The sequence below is a fragment of the Podarcis cretensis genome (genome assembly GCF_951804945.1).
Source record: "Podarcis cretensis genome assembly, chromosome: 8".
In the NCBI taxonomy this organism is placed as follows: domain Eukaryota; kingdom Metazoa; phylum Chordata; class Lepidosauria; order Squamata; family Lacertidae; genus Podarcis; species Podarcis cretensis.
Genome location: NC_137177.1, coordinates 19,057,760 through 19,074,070, shown reverse-complemented (window position 1 = coordinate 19,074,070; position 16,311 = coordinate 19,057,760). Strand labels below are relative to the sequence as shown.

Below are 16,311 nucleotides of genomic sequence, written 5' to 3'. Positions count from 1 at the left end.
AGGGAAAACTGCTCTTTAGTGCTCATTTGGAGCAAACGGCAATTCAGGTTTTTACCCAGATGGGAGTTTCTGCCAATTTAGAGCTAAAGAGTGGATTTCCCCTGGGAAAGGAGTGGGGCAAGGGGAGAACTGCTTGGACTTGTATCTAGAAAGTGTGGGTCAAGTGGACAACTGCTCAGAACCATGCTTTTTTAGGCATGGGGCAAGAGCAACCCTAAGTTGCTAGTGGGATTTCATGAGGACTTTTTCAAAAATGAACTTGAATTTAAGACTGGGAAAAGGAGGAACTGCATTGCAGGGGGGTTAGACTAGATGAACTTTGGGGTCCCTTCCAATGCTACATTTCTATGATTCTATGAAACTGAAATTGTCAATTTTTTTGTCCATCCCTGATTTAGCACAAGGTGCTTCAGTTGCAAGAGGCGAGTGAGCAAGTTCTGTTATGTACAACAGAGCTTCGAGAAAAACATGACTTAAATCACTCCAAAAAAAAGATATTGGAACACTCCCAATCATTTGCCCATGTGCATGTACAGAAAATAGACGATCCAGGTGTGAAAGAGAGCATGTGGCAATCTGTGCTGGTCATTGCAATGCAGCAGGTTTTCATTTGTAATCTTGTGGACTATATTTTTTCAAAAGCCCAACAGAATATCCCACGTTATCAGTGAGTCGTCCTGTTCCCGCCCCCCCCCTCAGGCCTCAGTGTTCAAATCAAGCTCCTAGCAGTCAGAGTGGGTCTTGCCCACAGCGTGTAAACAGGAATCCCATCCACCTTCAGCAAACAAGAATCACAGCCAAATGAACATACCTTGTTCAACCTGCCACTTGCTTTATATTTGTGCCTTGGTGTGCATCAGAGAGAGCTCAACCCTGTGGCAAGTGGGCAGTTTTAGTTTCTATCAGTTCCTCATATTTCCAGTTTAAGCCCAATTCTTCGTGTATTTGGGAAATTGAAAAATCACCTGTTCTGGCTGGGATTACATCCCCCCTGAAGGAGCAAGTGCAGAGATTGGGGGTACTCCCAGATACATTTTTGTCACTAGAGCTTCCTCTCTGACCTTTTGCCTTTTGCCAGCTTTGTCTGGTTCACCAGCTACAGTCGGTCCTGTACAAAGGTAGTCTGACCACTGTAGTCCATGCACTTGTCATCTTGATGCTTGTTTACTGCAGCAGGTTCTTTATGGGGCTGCCCTTGGACTTGGTTCTGCTGGTGTAGAATGCAGTGGCCAGATTGCTGATGGGGGTATCTGGCTGGGAACATGTGACACCATTGATAAAACATCTGTACTGGCTTCCCATCTACTACTAAGCCAGGTTCAAGGTCCTTGTATTAACTTGCAAAGCCCTGAACAACTTAGGTCCAGGGTACCCCAGGGATCACCTTAACCCTTAGATCCCAGCTCCATCACTGAGACCATCTGCAGGAGGGTGGTTCATCATTCCCAAACATGGTAAAGCTCGTTTGACAGAAATGGGAAACTGAGTCATTGGCCCCTATTGCGGAACATTCTGAATATTCAGCAGGTGCCTTCAGTTTCAACCTTTAAATGCCTGTTTTCTATTCCATCATGTTTATGCAGGCGATTAATAATTCCTCTTTCCATAACAGTTTGTGGATTTCTCATGTTAACATTTTGTTTGCTTTTTCTTGTGTGGATTTATGTATAACTGTCATAAATGGCTCAGATTTTTTTATTTTTTAAAAAGCTAACCAGTGTAAATATCTTATTCTAAATGAATAAAATAAATATTGCTGAGCCCGAGGTTCCCCACCCTTGGGAGAGGGAGCTGCAGGCATGAGTCACTGGGCTTGGCCCACAAGTGTGGCACTGCCCATGATAGGGCCCAGCATAAATAGAGCCCCACAATACACCATTATTCCCAAGCCCAGCTGAGAGGGAGAACAAAGCAAGAAAAACCCAAAATGAAGTTCCAGGTTGCAGCTGCTTTCCTCGGCCTCTGCCTGCTGTCTCTGCGCAGCACCGAGGCTGCACCTGCGGTAAGAATGAACAAGGCAAAATCCTGAGAGCCCAGGTGGTGCCCAGGGAGGGGGGGGTCAGTGTGTATGCACAGATTGCTCAAACTTCCTGATGAATCTGTAGAAATCAGGGCTGTGTTTCACAGTGTCGGAATTTGCTAATGTTGTGCTTTGGGAGCCAATAAAAAATATTGGGCAACTCTAAAATGCAGTTACTGAAGTAGTACATTCCATGAATGACCACCCCAATTTGCAATTTCTGTACTTGTAAATTCACTCTTCTTCTTCCAAGGGTTACAGTGCAATGCTCTACCTAATCTTCATATTTATCATATTCTAAAAAGAAGAACCTGAAACTCTTCTACATAGCCCTGGAAGCACAAAGTTAATTGCTGGCTGCTCCTGGACTCTCCACTGTGATGGAGTTTTGTGTGCCCCACCCAGACCAGTGGCGTAGCATGGGGGGTGCAGGGGGGGCCGGCCGCACCGGGCGCAACATCTGGGGGTTAGGGTTAGGGGGCGCAAATCCATGGGTTAGGGGGCGCAAATTACTTGCCTTGCCCCGGGTGCTGACAACCCACGCTACGCCACTGCCCCCGACCCCTCTCAAAATTTGTCTTGTAGGTTTCCTCCTCGAGATACTGTGAGGTTTTAACCCACAGAGCCTAAGGCTTGCCGATCAGAAGGTTGGCGGTTAAAATCCCTGCGACGGGGTGAGCTCCCGTTGCTTGGTCCCTGCTCCTGCCAACCTAGCAGTTCGAAAGCACACCAAAAAGTGCAAGTAGATAAATAGGTACCACTCCAGCGGGAAGGTAAATGGTGTTTCCATGCACTGCTCTGCTTCGCCAGAAGCGGCTTAGTCATGCTGGCCACATGTACGCTGGCTCCCTCAGCCACTAAAGCGAGATGAGTGCCGCAACCCCAGAATTGGCCACGACTGGACCTAATGGTCAGGAGTCCCTTTACCTTTAAGACACACAACCCCTTCATGGATCACTGCCTTTTCATGGCAAAGGGGCTTGAATAACTCAGAGAAACTATGAGCTATGCCGTGCAGGGCCATCCAAGACAGACAGGTCATAGCCGAGAGTTTAGACTAAATGTGGTCCACCTGGAGAAGGAACTGGCAATCCACTCCAGTATTTTGCCAAGAAAGGTCCATGGAAATAAAAAAGGAGAAGCTTTGAGAAGACTGTGAGAGTTACCAAGGCATGCTCTGGTTCATGGGTTCATGGAGAGTCAAACATGACTAAGACGACTAAACAACAACAAAGACTCACAAATCTCATTTCCCACTTAATGATAAATCAATAGATCACAATGCATTTTTCTGAAAGCACTGCTAAGATTTTTCATGTTCTCACTGCATTTGGAATGCCTTTTTGCAGAGTTCACACAAATGTCATTTTTTTGGGTGGCACACACCACTCTCCCCCTGCTTCCATTGGCTAACAATGCTGCCTGGTCAGGGATACTTTGGAAGATGCAAAGGCAGCTGTTGTTAGCGGCACGTGTGGAAGGAAGGAAGGAAGGAAGGAAGGAAGGAAGGAAGGAGGAAGAGACATTTTGTTATTGGCACTGCTGCCTCACTTTTGAGAAATTGGTGGATAATTTTCCCTTTCTTGGAAGAAATTTAATGAAACAGTCCCCAAAAGAGCAAAGCACTTCAATAGGTCACTTCTGCAGCATCTCACCCCACGTATAAAAGGAGGCAGGGATGAGGTCGTTGGCCAGCATATTACAACTGGAGGTCATGATACTATTTATCTTTCTCTTGAGCAAGTGACCATGAATTGGCTTGTTCTTAATGTGTCTGGTTTGCTCCTTTGCTTTGCTGAGGCCTCACATCCCTTATGGAGTGCAAATTTGGCATCTGAAGCTTTCCTTGATTTGAGAGTAAAAATCATCAGAGCAAACTTTACTTGCTGAAATTCCGCATGCCTGGCAGATCACTAACTGCAAAGGGTATGGGAGCTCCACCAGGATCACCCTAGCCTTCTGTGAGCCCTCACTTCTTCTCTGTTTCCCTTGCTTGGTGTTTGCTCCCCCCTCCCCGTGCCCCTACAACCACAAACACTTCTCTGCCTTTAGGTCCATGTGCAAATCTTGCCCACACTTTCATCCCAGACCTTAATGCAGTCAATGCTGCTTTAGGGAAGTGCTACAGCCCTCCACCTAACAGAATGTTCATTCTGTCCCCCTACAGAATGGAGGCAGCTTTGATGGCAACAATGTAGGATCTGGCAGCTTCAACAACAATGGAGTAAGTACCCCAGAACTCCTCTGTGTTTATCAGTATTCCCCTTTCCACTATATGTATAAAAATCTTTTAAAGAAATGCTAGCAAACATTTCCACCGAAATGTTTCTTTCTGTTAGGTAACCTGCAAATTGCTATATATTTTTTTAAAAAAATAAAGGATGCATCTGCTTAATATAAGGATGCATTTCCACTCAAGCTTAGATCTCCATTCATACTAGTCCTTCCATTGTGCTCTAGCATGTTGTTCCAACTCAGGGAGGGACTTCAGCTCACTGCTTGGTGCTTTGCATGCAGAAGGTCCCAAAGTCAATCCCTGGCATCTCCAGGTAGAATTTGGAAGCTCTCCAGCCTCAAGCCCTTGAGAGCTGCAACCAGTCAGTGCACAAAATGCACTGCCTGGATGGATGATCGGGAAGGATGTGTGAGTGTCAAGAAACTAAGTTCATGTAGCAAAGTAAACAAAACAAAACAAAACAAAAACTCCACATATTTATTTCTATGCCCCGCCCACAACTTGCACTTGGCCCCTGGAAGGTTGTCCAGAATGGAATGTGCCCTCAAGCTGAAAGTGTATTCCAGCCCCAGTGTAGACAGTATTGAGCTAGATAGACCAATGTTGTGACTCAGTGTAAGGCAGCTGTCTATCTATGTAGAATGGATAGATCAGATAGCAGTTTTGATGTATGAGAAAGGGAATTTGTAATCTGGTGAAATGTGCACTCTCCCAACTATATATCTGGTGGATGTTGTTAATTTCTGGTTTTTCTTTTTCTTTTGTGTTTCAGAACGATTATGAGGGATTAGGAGGAGTAAGTATCAGCAAGGGTATATACATGATCCATTTCATGTAGCATTTCCCTAAAACAAAGCTGGAGAACCTGTGGGGCTCCAGGTATTGTTGGACTACAATTCCCATCAGCCTTGACCACTGGCTATGCTGAGCTAGGGCTGATGGGAGTTGGGGTCTACCAGCATCTAGAGTTGGGGTCCAGCAGCATATGCCCCCATCCTGCACTCAAATGTTATCAGCAGCACCTGCTCATTGAATTCTAAAAAAATATTCAAAATCCCAATGATAGTTCAAGTAGCAACTGAACAGAGAAATGTTGGCTGTTCCTTTCGATTACTCAAGCCCTCTAGAAATCAAAAATACATCAAAATTTGGGCAACGGTTGGCAAGTACCCACTGCACTGGGTTGTGATCCATATGGAGAGTTGAGGTGAATGTGGGAATAGGAGAGAAATATTATTCCATTCTCATTTAAAGGTAAACCTACTTAATCCATACTTTCCTAAACACTATTTAGTCCAAAACACAGCCATCCTTCAAAATTCTTCAAATTTTCTTTCTTTCATTTCTCCAAATTTTGCAGTGCAAAAAACCACATGCCAATGTCAGCTGTGCATATACATGCATATTTTAGTTAAAGTACCACATGCAAATCATTCTGCTACAGAACATTATTATTATTATTTTTTTGCAGAAATATCTGTAAGGCAAAACTGTGTGCAACGATTCAGAGAAAAAACACCAAAATGCCAATAGATTCTCATGAGAACTGCTGTTGGTTTTTAAAATGCAGATTAATCTGGAAGAATGGAGAACTGAATTTAAGAAAGCAATAGAAACCAAACTTGACAGAGGTTAGCTTTAAAGGGGGATTAAACAAATTGATGGAGGAAAAGACTATCTGGAGCTAATAGCCATGAAAGGGTTACGCTTCTGAATATACTTGCTGCCCAGATTTCCATCCCAGACCCGGATCCAGTCATTGCTGCTTTAGAAAAGGGCTTCTCTTTCCAGCCCTCCACCTAACAACATACTCTCTTCTTGCAGAATGCACACAGCTTTGATGGCAACCAAGCAGGATCTGGCAGCTTCAACAACAACGGAGTAAGTCATAGAATTCCTATGTGTTTTCTGCTGATCCATATTTCCTCAGCCAAATAATGGTCTTAAAAAAAAAAATAAAGGTAGCAAACATCACCACTGATTGTGCTTCCTTTGGTAACCTGCAGATGATTTTTTTTTAAAAGATGCATTGGCTTAATAAAAGGATGCATTTCCACCCAATCTTAGATCTCCATTCATGCTAGTCCTTCTATACTGTTGCAGCATGTTGGCCCAACTCAGGGAGGGACCATGGCTTAATGTTTAGTGCATCCACTTTGCATGCAGAAGATACCAGGAACAATCACTCAGATATTCAGGGAGGGATTGGAATGTGCTCTGTATGAAACCTCGGAGAGCCACAACCAATTAGGGCCCAATATACACTGCCTGGATGGAGGATAAAGGGCTGGTGAATGTGAATAGATTAACACAAGAATAAAGTAAAATGCACATTTATTGCTCTGCCCACTTTTGTTTCTGGCTGTGTCCACCACTGGCTTTTGTCCCCTGGAAAGTTGCCCAGAAAGGAATGTAACTTGTTGTAAATAGGGTATCTGGGGATGCTCTTAATTTATTAATTTTCTCCCCTGTTTTCTGTTGCAGAACGAGTTTTGGGTGTATGGAGGAGTAAGTATCAGCAAGCATGTGCGTGATCCATCTAGTCTAGCACTGCCCTAAAACCAAGATGGAAAACCTGTGGGCATCCAGATTTCATTGGACAGCGGCTCCCATCATTCCGGACCCAGGGATCATGGGAGCTGGAGTCCTTCAGCATCTGGAAGGCCACAGGTTCCCCACCCCTAAGTTAAAGCAACCCTAATCCTATAGATCAGCTGGTGGTTAGAACATGAAAAGAGCCTGTATTGATTCAATGGTGTCAGTGCTGGGTTCACCCAAAGTGATTGAAACTGAAGCCAAAGAAGATATTTGTTTAAGTTAGCACTGATATTCAGTGGCTACTACCCATTCCACTTGTTAGGTGGGTGTGGACTCTGATGAGAAACAGTTTAATAGAACATAGATAGAAAACCTGAGGTTTTCAGGTATCCGTGGGTCCTTGCTCTCAGCTTCTTATCTGCTTCCCTTGCTAACTGTTTGACACACACACAGACACACAGGAGAGAGAGAGAGAGAGAGAGAGAGAGAGAGAGAGAGAGAGAGAGAAGACGGGGGACTTTTCTACCTTTGGGTCCACATCCAAATCCTATCCAGAGTTCCATCCCTGATCTGATCTGGTTATTGCTGTTTTAAGAAGGGGCTCCTCTTTCCAGTCCTCCACCTAACATTATGCTTATTTTGTTCTTTTGCAGAATGGAGGCAGCTTTGATGGCAACAACGCAGGATCTGGCAGCTTCAACAACAACGGAGTAAGTCCCCTCTGTCTTTTGTGATGATCCATATTCCCCTTTCCTCAAATAATGGTCTCTTTTTAAACAATGGTAGCAAACATTCCCACTGATTGTGCTTCCTTCTCTTTGGTACCCTATTATTTTTTTAAAACATTGGTTTAATAAAAGGATTCATTTCCACCCAAGCTTAGATCTCCATTCATACCAATCCTTCTACAGTGTTGCCCCAACTCAGGGAGGGACCATGGATTTATGGTTAGTGCATCTGCCTTGCATGCAGAAGGTGCCAGGACAAATGCTGGCATCTCCAGGGAGGCCTTGGAATGTGCCCTGTATGAAACCTTGGAGAACCACAACCAATTAGGGCACAATATACACTGCTTGGAGGATGGATATACAAGGTTGTATGAATATGAAGAAAATATATTACAGTAATAAGGTAAAATGCACAGTCATTGCTCTGTCCACCTTTGTTCCTGGCTGTGTCCACCACTGGCTTTTGTTACCTGGAAGGTTGCCCAGAAAGGAATGTAGCTGTTGGTTTGAAGAAGGTTCCCTGCCCTGGTGCAGACAATACTGAGCTGGATGCACTAATCTGACTTGACACAGGACAGGGCTGCTTCCATAGAACCATAGAATTCCTAAGTAAAATGGGTAGATTGCATAATAGCATTGCAGTAAGAGAGCTATAACTTTTAGTCCAGTGAAATACCTTCTCTGCTTGTTATAAATTAGGTATCTGGGGATGCTCTTAATTTATGACTTTTCTCCCCTGTTTTCTGTTGCAGAACCAGTATGGGGGGAATGGAGGAGTAAGTATCAGCAAGCATGTGCGTGATCCATCTAGCCTAGCATTGCCCTAAAACCAAGATAGAAAACCTGTGGGCATTCAGATTTCATTGGACAGTGGCACCCATCATTCCAGACCCGGGGATCATGGGAGCTGGAGTCCTTCAGCATCTGGAAGGCCACAGGTTCCCCACCCCTAAGTTAAAGCAACCTTAATCCTATAGATCTGCTGGTGGTTAGAACATGAAAAGACCCTGTATTGATTCAATAGTGTCAGTGCTGGGTGCACCCAAAGTGATTGAAACTGAAGCCAAAGAAGATATTTGCTTAAGTTAGCATTGCTGTTCAGTGGCTACTACCCATTCCACTTGTTAGGTGGGTGTGGATTCTGATGAGAAACAGTTTCAGACAATGTAGATGCCCTCAGCTTCTTCACACACACACACACAGAGAGAGAGAGAGAGAGAGAGAGAGACAGAGACAGAGAGAGAGAGAGAGAGAGAGAGAGAGAGAGAGAGAAGGTGGGTGGGGAGTTTTTCTACCTTTGGGTTCACATCCAAATCCTTCCAAGAGCTCTATCCCTGACTCTGATCCAGTTAATGCTGTTTTAAGAAGGGGCTGCTGTTTCCAGTCCTCTACCTAACATTATGCTCATTCTGTTCCCTTGCAGAATGCAGGCAGCTTTGATGGCAACAGCGTAGGATCTGACAGCTTCAACAACAATGGAGTAAGCCCCCTAGAATTCCTCTGTGATGATCCATATTCCCCTTTCCTGAAATATTGGCCTCTTTTTTAAAAATGGTAGCAAACATTCTCACTAATTATGCTTCATTCTCTTTGGTAACATGCAGATTATTATTATTTTTAAATACATTGATTAAAAATAAAAAAAATGCATTGGCTGAATAAAAGGATGCATTTCTACCCAAGCTTAGATCTCCATTAATGCTAGTCCTTCTACAGTGATGCAGCACATTGTCCCAACTCAGGGAGGGACCATGGCTTTATGCTTAGTGCACCTGCCTTGCATGCAGCAAGTGCCAGGGACAATTACTGGCATCTCCAGGGAGGGCTTGGAATATGCTGTGTATGCTTCTGCTTCTTGGAGAACCACATCTGATTAGGGCACAGTATCCATTGTCTGGGTGGTAGGTAGAGGAGATTGTGTGAATATGAAGAAACTACTTTGCAGTATTAAGGTAATTTACACACTTATTGCTCTGCCCACTTTGTCCCCTGGAAGGTTGCCCTGAAAGGAATGTGTCTCATCAGTTGAAAAATGTACCCTGTCCCAGTGTAGACAGTATTGAGCTAGATTGACCAGTGGTCTGAGCTGATACAACAATAATAATTTATTTAGATTTGTATAATATCCTTCATATGAAAATGATAGGATGATTCACAACATAAAAATAATAAAAAATAAAAAATGGGAACACGAGATGCATTTTAAAGCAAAATTAGAGATGGAAGCTCTATAGACTACAGCAACTCCCCCTCCCTGATCCTCAAGTCTGCCCTGATGCTGTGCCAAGTACCTAGTGGGCACAGCTGGGTGAGACCAACTCCATCTACTTATCCACCATTACTGGATGCAGACCAGGTTGTCTTCTTCATCTACAAGCAGATTGTGGATGAGGGAGGTCTGATTCAAAGCTGACCTGTCATTCAACAGCATCAGCCACAGATCCAACGGCTATATGATAGGACAACCACAATTCTCCAGGTTGGAGGGAGGGCTGGCACATAGCACCATCACTAACTGCCTGTTCTGTTTGCCTGGCAGCTTCCTGCGTATAATGGATAGATCATATCGTAGATTCTCAGTGATAGAGCTATTGCTTTTAATCTAGTGGGATATGTACCCTGCTAATTATAGACTGGGTATCGGGGGGTGTTCTCAATTTCTGTTTTTTTCTGTTTTCTGTTGCAGAACCAGTTTTGGGCATATGGAGGAGTAAGTATCAGTAAGGGTATACATGATCCGTCTAGTCTAGCATTGCTCTAAAACAGAGATGGAGAACCAGTGGGCATCCCGATAATTGTTGGACAGTAACTCCCCTCATTCCTGACCACTGGCTGTGATGGCCCAGGGATGTTGGGAGGTATAGTCACCCAGGATCTAAAGGGTCACAGGTTCCTCAACCCTGGGTTAAAGCAACCCTAAACTTATACAATATTTTTTTTTGAGGGGGGACTGTATAGCTTGAGTCAATAGTGTGAACTACTGGGTACACCCAAATTGATTGAAACTGAATCCAAAGAAGATGTTTGCTTAAATTAACATTGATGGCTGGGGACTGCTACTTTTTCCACTTGTCTGGTGGGGCATGTACTCTGGAGAGAAAGAGTTTAGCAAAGAGGAATGCAGATAGAAAACTTGAGCTGTGCATCTGTCTAGGAAGCTACAAGCATGTGCCTTTCTGCCTCTGAAGGAACTTCGCCTGCTTTAAACACTGCCCTGGCACTCTCCCCCCTTTTTGGCCTGTGTTCATTCTTGCAGGCAGGTCCCAGGTTGAGGTGTCCCTGGCAAGGTGGCCTCCTCCTGCAGTGGAGGACACCCTGGCTGCCCTTTTAAAATTCCTCACACAGTGCTCCAAAGCAAAGCTATGCCAGCACTTTGCAGCAAATTGAAACAGTGGGCAGTTCCCAGTCACAGCTATCCACTGTGGGGAGCCTGGTTCCAGTACTGGTGACAGGTACAGGCACCTCCTGCACCTCCTTGCTGAACTTGTATATTTGTAGGTATTATCAAATGCCATAAGGGCATAATGCTCTCTCAAAGGAAACTGACCCCGTAAAGCTCCTTGCCACGAGAGAACTGCAGATCACTAATATATCCCCTTGTCTTCTGTTTATAGAACAGTGGAAGTTTTGATAACAACAATGCTGGTGACAACAGCTTCAACAACAATGGAGTAAGTACCAGAGATAAGCCAACTTGACCATCTTGCTTGTACATTCGCTTGTCACACCAGTTATTCTCTTGGGCTGGCAACTGGCTACTTAAGACAGCCAAGCTTTGGGATCATCTTACACAGGGGCCGCCCCCTCTTGCCTTCCCGATGTTGCTGGACGACAGCTCTCATAATCCCTGATCATTATCCATGTTGACTGGTACTGATGGGAATTGGAATCCAACAACATAAGGGCCTCAATCCTGCCCTAGCATTTGAAATCCCCATGGGGAATACTTTATGGAGTCATTGGCCTTCTCTATAATCAAACACAGAGACCTCAGCCTGCAACAAAATATTTCACAGTATCTCTTGGATGATCTCTGACATTACCAGCTAGACATCCCCCCCCCCAAAGAAAATGTTGACAGCAAGCCTGGACATTTCCAAGAGAGCAATGAGACTGAATGGTTGTGAAGCAGCAGTTCTGTAGGGATGGAACAAACAGAAGATCCCACTGTCTAGTTACATGAATCCATGCACCCATGGATTCTCTCTCTTCCAGAATTATTCTGCCACACATGAATTAAGGTTTCTATAACAATTCAAAACATAACACTCCCTTGTGGAGCCTGGCAGTGCTCTTCTTTTGATATTCCCTTTCAAATGCTCTCAGTTACATCAGATTACTATCTGTTCAGATGTCAAGCCTGTTTGTTCTTTTACAAAAAGAAGCAGCAGCAGTTTTGACAGGCAGTCCCTAGAGTCCCACAGCCCAGCCATGTAGCATAACCACCCAGGCAAGATCTCATGTATCACATGGATGCCTATCTTTTTACCCTAAGTACTTTCTAAGTGGGACGCAGGTGGCACTGTGGGTTAAAGCCTCAGCGCCTAGGGCTTGCCGATCGAAAGGTCGGCGGTTCGAATCCCTGCGGCGGGGTGCGCTCCCGCTGCTCGGTCCCAGCGCCTGCCAACCTAGCAGTTCGAAAGCACCTCCGGGTGCAAGTAGATAATAGGGACCGCTTACCAGCGGGAAGGTAAACGGCGTTTCTGTGTGCGGCTCTGGCTCTGGCTCTGGCTCTGGCCAGAGCAGCGATGTCACGCTGGCCACGTGACCCGGAAGTGTCTCCGGACAGCGCTGGCCCCTGGCCTCTTAAGTAAGATGGGCGCACAACCCCAGAGTCTGTCAAGACTGGCCCGTACGGGCAGGGGTACCTTTACCTTTACCTTTACTTTCTAAGTATTACCTTTCTACCCAAGCATTTTCCAAGTACTCCATTTCTACTCTTTGTACTTTATTCTCCATGCTGGGCATAAAGGGTAACACTTAATGGCGTCTCTTTATGCCATATTCCAAAAAATCTTGTGAGTGAGAGGAACTAGATCAGAGGTGAGGAACCTGTGGCCATCTAGGTATTGTTAAAATCCAACCCCCATCAGGCCCAGCCAGCAGGGCCAGTGTCCAGGGAAGATGGGATTTGCAGTCCACCAACATCTGGAGGACCAGAGGTTTCTCCTCCCAGGTCTAGATCTTTTTTATGGATGGTATCTGGAAAAGAACCCTCAAAGTGCCTTGCCTAACTGCAAATGCATACCTGAACATGCCGCCTAAGAGTCTGTAACTACATATTGAAAAACCACAAATTTGGATTAGTAGCTGAATGATCTGTCAATGTTTTGCCTTGCAGAATAATAATGATGACCCCATTGTTTGGGTGAGTATTAGTACCGCTGAATCTCTCCATTAGGAATAGGGGGTTTTTTACAACTGTTGTAACCGTTGATCTGTTTTTCTTTTTGGTGATCTAATGTGAAAATTAAAAAAAAGAATTAAAAAAAAAAGGAATAGGGTTTGATGGCATGGCTCAGTCATTTTGTTGCCACAGCATCACTGGAAGCATACAGGGTTGCCTTTGCATAAACAGGAGAAATGGATGCATCATGCCATCCCAGCAGAGTGTTATGGGATGGGGGCAGAACTAATGTATTATAAGAATGGAAGAGTTGCCTTGGTGAAATAGGTCGAGAAATAGGCTAGGCCCATCTAGCCTAGCATTTTGTTTCCAGTGGTGACTGGGGAGTTAACAGTGAAATAGTGATGTAAGGGATGCTTGTCAAGCCAAGCTCCCATCTAGTCTGGCATTTTCAGCCTAATAAGGGAACATTGGCCCACCTACCTCCCTATTGTCTACATTGATTGGCAGTGGCTGTCTGGGGTTTCAGAAAAGGGGGTTTCTCCCAGTCATATATGGAGATGCAAGGGTTTGAACATGAGATCTTCATGCAAAGTTGATGGCCTACTATTGAGCAATGGCTGTTCCTTGGAAAGCTTGTTGTGGGGGAAATTGGAGGAAAGGCAGGCACATATCTAAGTCTGTCTAAGCACTTTGAGCCCACCTTGAGAGTGGGGTAAGAGTCTAGTAGCTAGCTAGAAAGACACATACCTTCTCCAAATATTCAGGAAAATGTATGAGCTACAGATTAGTATCCTGATTTCATAATATGGTGGTTTTACTGAAAGAAACACCTTTTTGTACCTGTGACAGACATCTGTCATATGCTGTAGCGCCCAGTGGAATGTAAGATGAGGAGATTTAGAGAGAAAGACATATTGGGGAGAGCTGCCCTATGGGTCTCTCTTGGCATTTGAATTCTAATGGGTGTTCCTTTTCTTCTTTTGCAGTATTAGACACCCAGGAAACCACTGCAACACAGTGCCTTCTGCCCCTTTTTGTTTCGTAAATGAATCTCTCTTGTGGGATCTTTCCTTGCTGCTGAACAACCAAAACCTTTTATTGCAAATAAAGAACCTTGGCGTCACTTGTTGATCAATAAATCTGTTTGAGTATTCAGTTATTCCATAGCAACAAACACAATGCATTGCATGAAGACTGAGTCTTCCTGGATTAATCCAAAAGTACCGTATATCTTGGGATGCAGGTGGCGCTGTGGGTTAAAGCCTCAGCGCCTAGGGCTTGCCGATCGAAAGGTCGGCGGTTCGAATCCCTGCGGCGGGGTGCGCTCCCGCTGCTCGGTCCCAGCGCCTGCCAACCTAGCAGTTCGAAAGCACATCAAAGTGCAGGTAGATAAATAGGTACCGCTTCGGCGGGAAGGTAAACGGTATTTCCGTGTGCTGCTCTGGTTCGCCAGAAGTGGCTTAGTCATGCTGGCCACATGACCTGGAAGCTGTCTGTGGACAAACACTGGCTCCCTCGGCCAATAAAGCAAGATGAGCGCCGCAACCCCAGAGTAGTCCGTGACTGGACCTAATGGCTAGGGGTCCCTTTACCTTTACCTTTAAGGCCCATTGAATTCAGTGGGACTTCTGAATAGGGATGGGAGAGAAAATTGTTTCATTTCATATTTAACTTTGCACTTTATGAAACAATAACCAAACAGAAACAGCCCCCTCCTTTGAAATCTCCACTTTCCTGAATTTTGTACTCCAGCCATATAGCTAAAGGACCCCTGGATGGTTAAGTCCGGTCAAAGGGGACTATGGGGTTGCAGCGCTCATCTTGCTTCAGGCAAAGGGAGCTGGCATTTGTCCACAGGCAGCTTTCCAGGTCATGTGGCCAGCATGACTAAACCGCTTCTGGCACAATGGAACACTGTGATGAGTGCCACAGTGCGCTGAAATGCTATTTACCTTCCTGTTGGTACCTATTTATCTACTTGCGCTGGTATGCTTTGGAACTGCTAGGTTGGCAGAAGCTGGGAAAGAGCAATGGGAGCTCACCCTGTTGCGCAGATTCGAACCGCTGACCTGCCAATCAGCAAGCTCCGTGGTTTAGACCACAGCACCACCCACATCTCCTTTCCAGCCATATAATGCATGCTCAAATGCAAATAAAAGTGTGCACAGAAATGTATACATCTGTGGAAGGCAATGTACAAAAATTCATTATATTAGGGGCCAGCTAATCCCTGCTTGTGAGTAGACACAGTGAGACTTGCAGCCTGAAACCAGGGAAATGTGAATTCATGGACTTGCTCAGTACAAACAATGTCAGGAGCTGGGATCATCAGGCACCAGACAAGGTCCATGCCCCTGAACAGGGTTGACTATTGGAGCCTCCTGGACTTGGTGTCCCTCAACCTTCATTTTGCTGCCTGTCCTCTCTGAGCATGCGAGCAGCATCCTGCATAAGGAGATGGAGCACCAACTCCCATTTGCCTGGAATGTCTTCCCTGGGAAGTTGTGTGGATTGGGCACAGAGAGGGAGGGCGATTGAATGGCCCACTCAGAAGATGGCACTCCAAGCATCTTGGAGCCATCATTACCATTCACCCATGAAGCTGACTAGATGAGTAGGCCATTCTCTCTCTGTGTGTGTCTCTCTGCTTCTCTCTCTCTCTCTTTCCCACCATCACTTAGCCCATCTCTTAGGATGGTTGTGAGGCAAAAAGAGGCCAGAACCCTGCACACTGCCTTGAGTTGAGAGAGAACTGTCTCTGAAATTCTTGAGAGACATTGCTAATCAGGATAGGCAGGTGATTGAGCTTGATGGACTAAATCTCTGACTGTGCTGTTCTAAGGGTTGCTGGCCTCACTGTAATCTATCATCTCATCTCTGGGGGGAGGCAGGGTGGTGGTTTATGTTTGCTTCACTGTTCTTTAAGGATTTGTAACCTGTAATAGCAATAAAAAATATTACTTTAAAAAAAGGGGGGGAGAAAGTGCCTCTGACTCATCAAGGTTGTTCAGTCCAAATTCTGCCCAGTTGTTCACCCCAGATCCCAGCAGATCCCAGTGATACAGAGTAGGAACCAGAGAGTTTGGTCGCTTTATCCAGCCATCCACCTGACAAGACGCTCTTCCTGTTCTTCCTGACTGAGCATGGGTCAGTACTCGTGTGCTTCCCAGCATTGCATTATAGAATTTTAGCAGTGCTGAATGTATCTCTTTGAAGAGCACCATTATCCTCATCCATGTAGCACTGATTGCAGCTCAAAGTTATGGGGAAGCATTTTCATGTGCTTAGAACCTGAACAGCTCTGATAGCTCAATTGTTGTTGTTGTTTTATATATATATAAAGGTAAAGGTAAAGGTACCCCTGCCCGTACGGGCCAGTCTTGACAGACTCTGGGGTTGTGCGCCCATCTCACTTAAGAGGCCAGGGGCCAGCGCTGTC

The 16,311-nt window shown here is 45.2% G+C and overlaps 1 protein-coding gene across 4 annotated transcripts; it reads left to right on the top strand.

Moving 5' to 3' along the window:
- Positions 1-1,845: 1,845 nt before the first annotated feature.
- Positions 1,846-14,011, top strand: LOC307221720 (uncharacterized protein). Of its 4 annotated transcripts, XM_079986500.1 has the most exons (12): positions 1,846-2,002; positions 4,188-4,244; positions 5,029-5,052; positions 6,081-6,137; positions 6,741-6,764; positions 7,448-7,504; positions 8,275-8,298; positions 8,946-9,002; positions 10,209-10,232; positions 11,137-11,193; positions 12,864-12,890; positions 13,859-14,011. In XM_079986500.1, exons 1-12 carry the CDS (start codon positions 1,928-1,930, stop codon positions 13,862-13,864), a joined length of 489 nt encoding a protein of 162 aa, XP_079842626.1. In that variant the 5' UTR covers positions 1,846-1,927; the 3' UTR covers positions 13,865-14,011. The 4 variants fall into 4 exon arrangements, with proteins under 4 accessions (XP_079842626.1, XP_079842627.1, XP_079842628.1 ...); XM_079986501.1 differs by lacking the exon at positions 8,275-8,298; XM_079986502.1 differs by lacking the exons at positions 5,029-5,052; positions 6,081-6,137.
- Positions 14,012-16,311: the final 2,300 nt, after the last annotated feature.

Bases quoted from the DNA above. Each gene is read 5' to 3' on its own strand.
- LOC307221720 (XM_079986500.1), top strand. From the start codon at position 1,928: ATGAAGTTCCAGGTTGCAGCTGCTTTCCTCGGCCTCTGCCTGCTGTCT. The intron at 7,505-8,274 runs GTAAGTCCCCTC...TTTCTGTTGCAG, and splicing joins GCAGCTTCAACAACAACGGA to AACCAGTATGGGGGGAATGG. The intron at 9,003-10,208 runs GTAAGCCCCCTA...TTTCTGTTGCAG, and splicing joins ACAGCTTCAACAACAATGGA to AACCAGTTTTGGGCATATGG.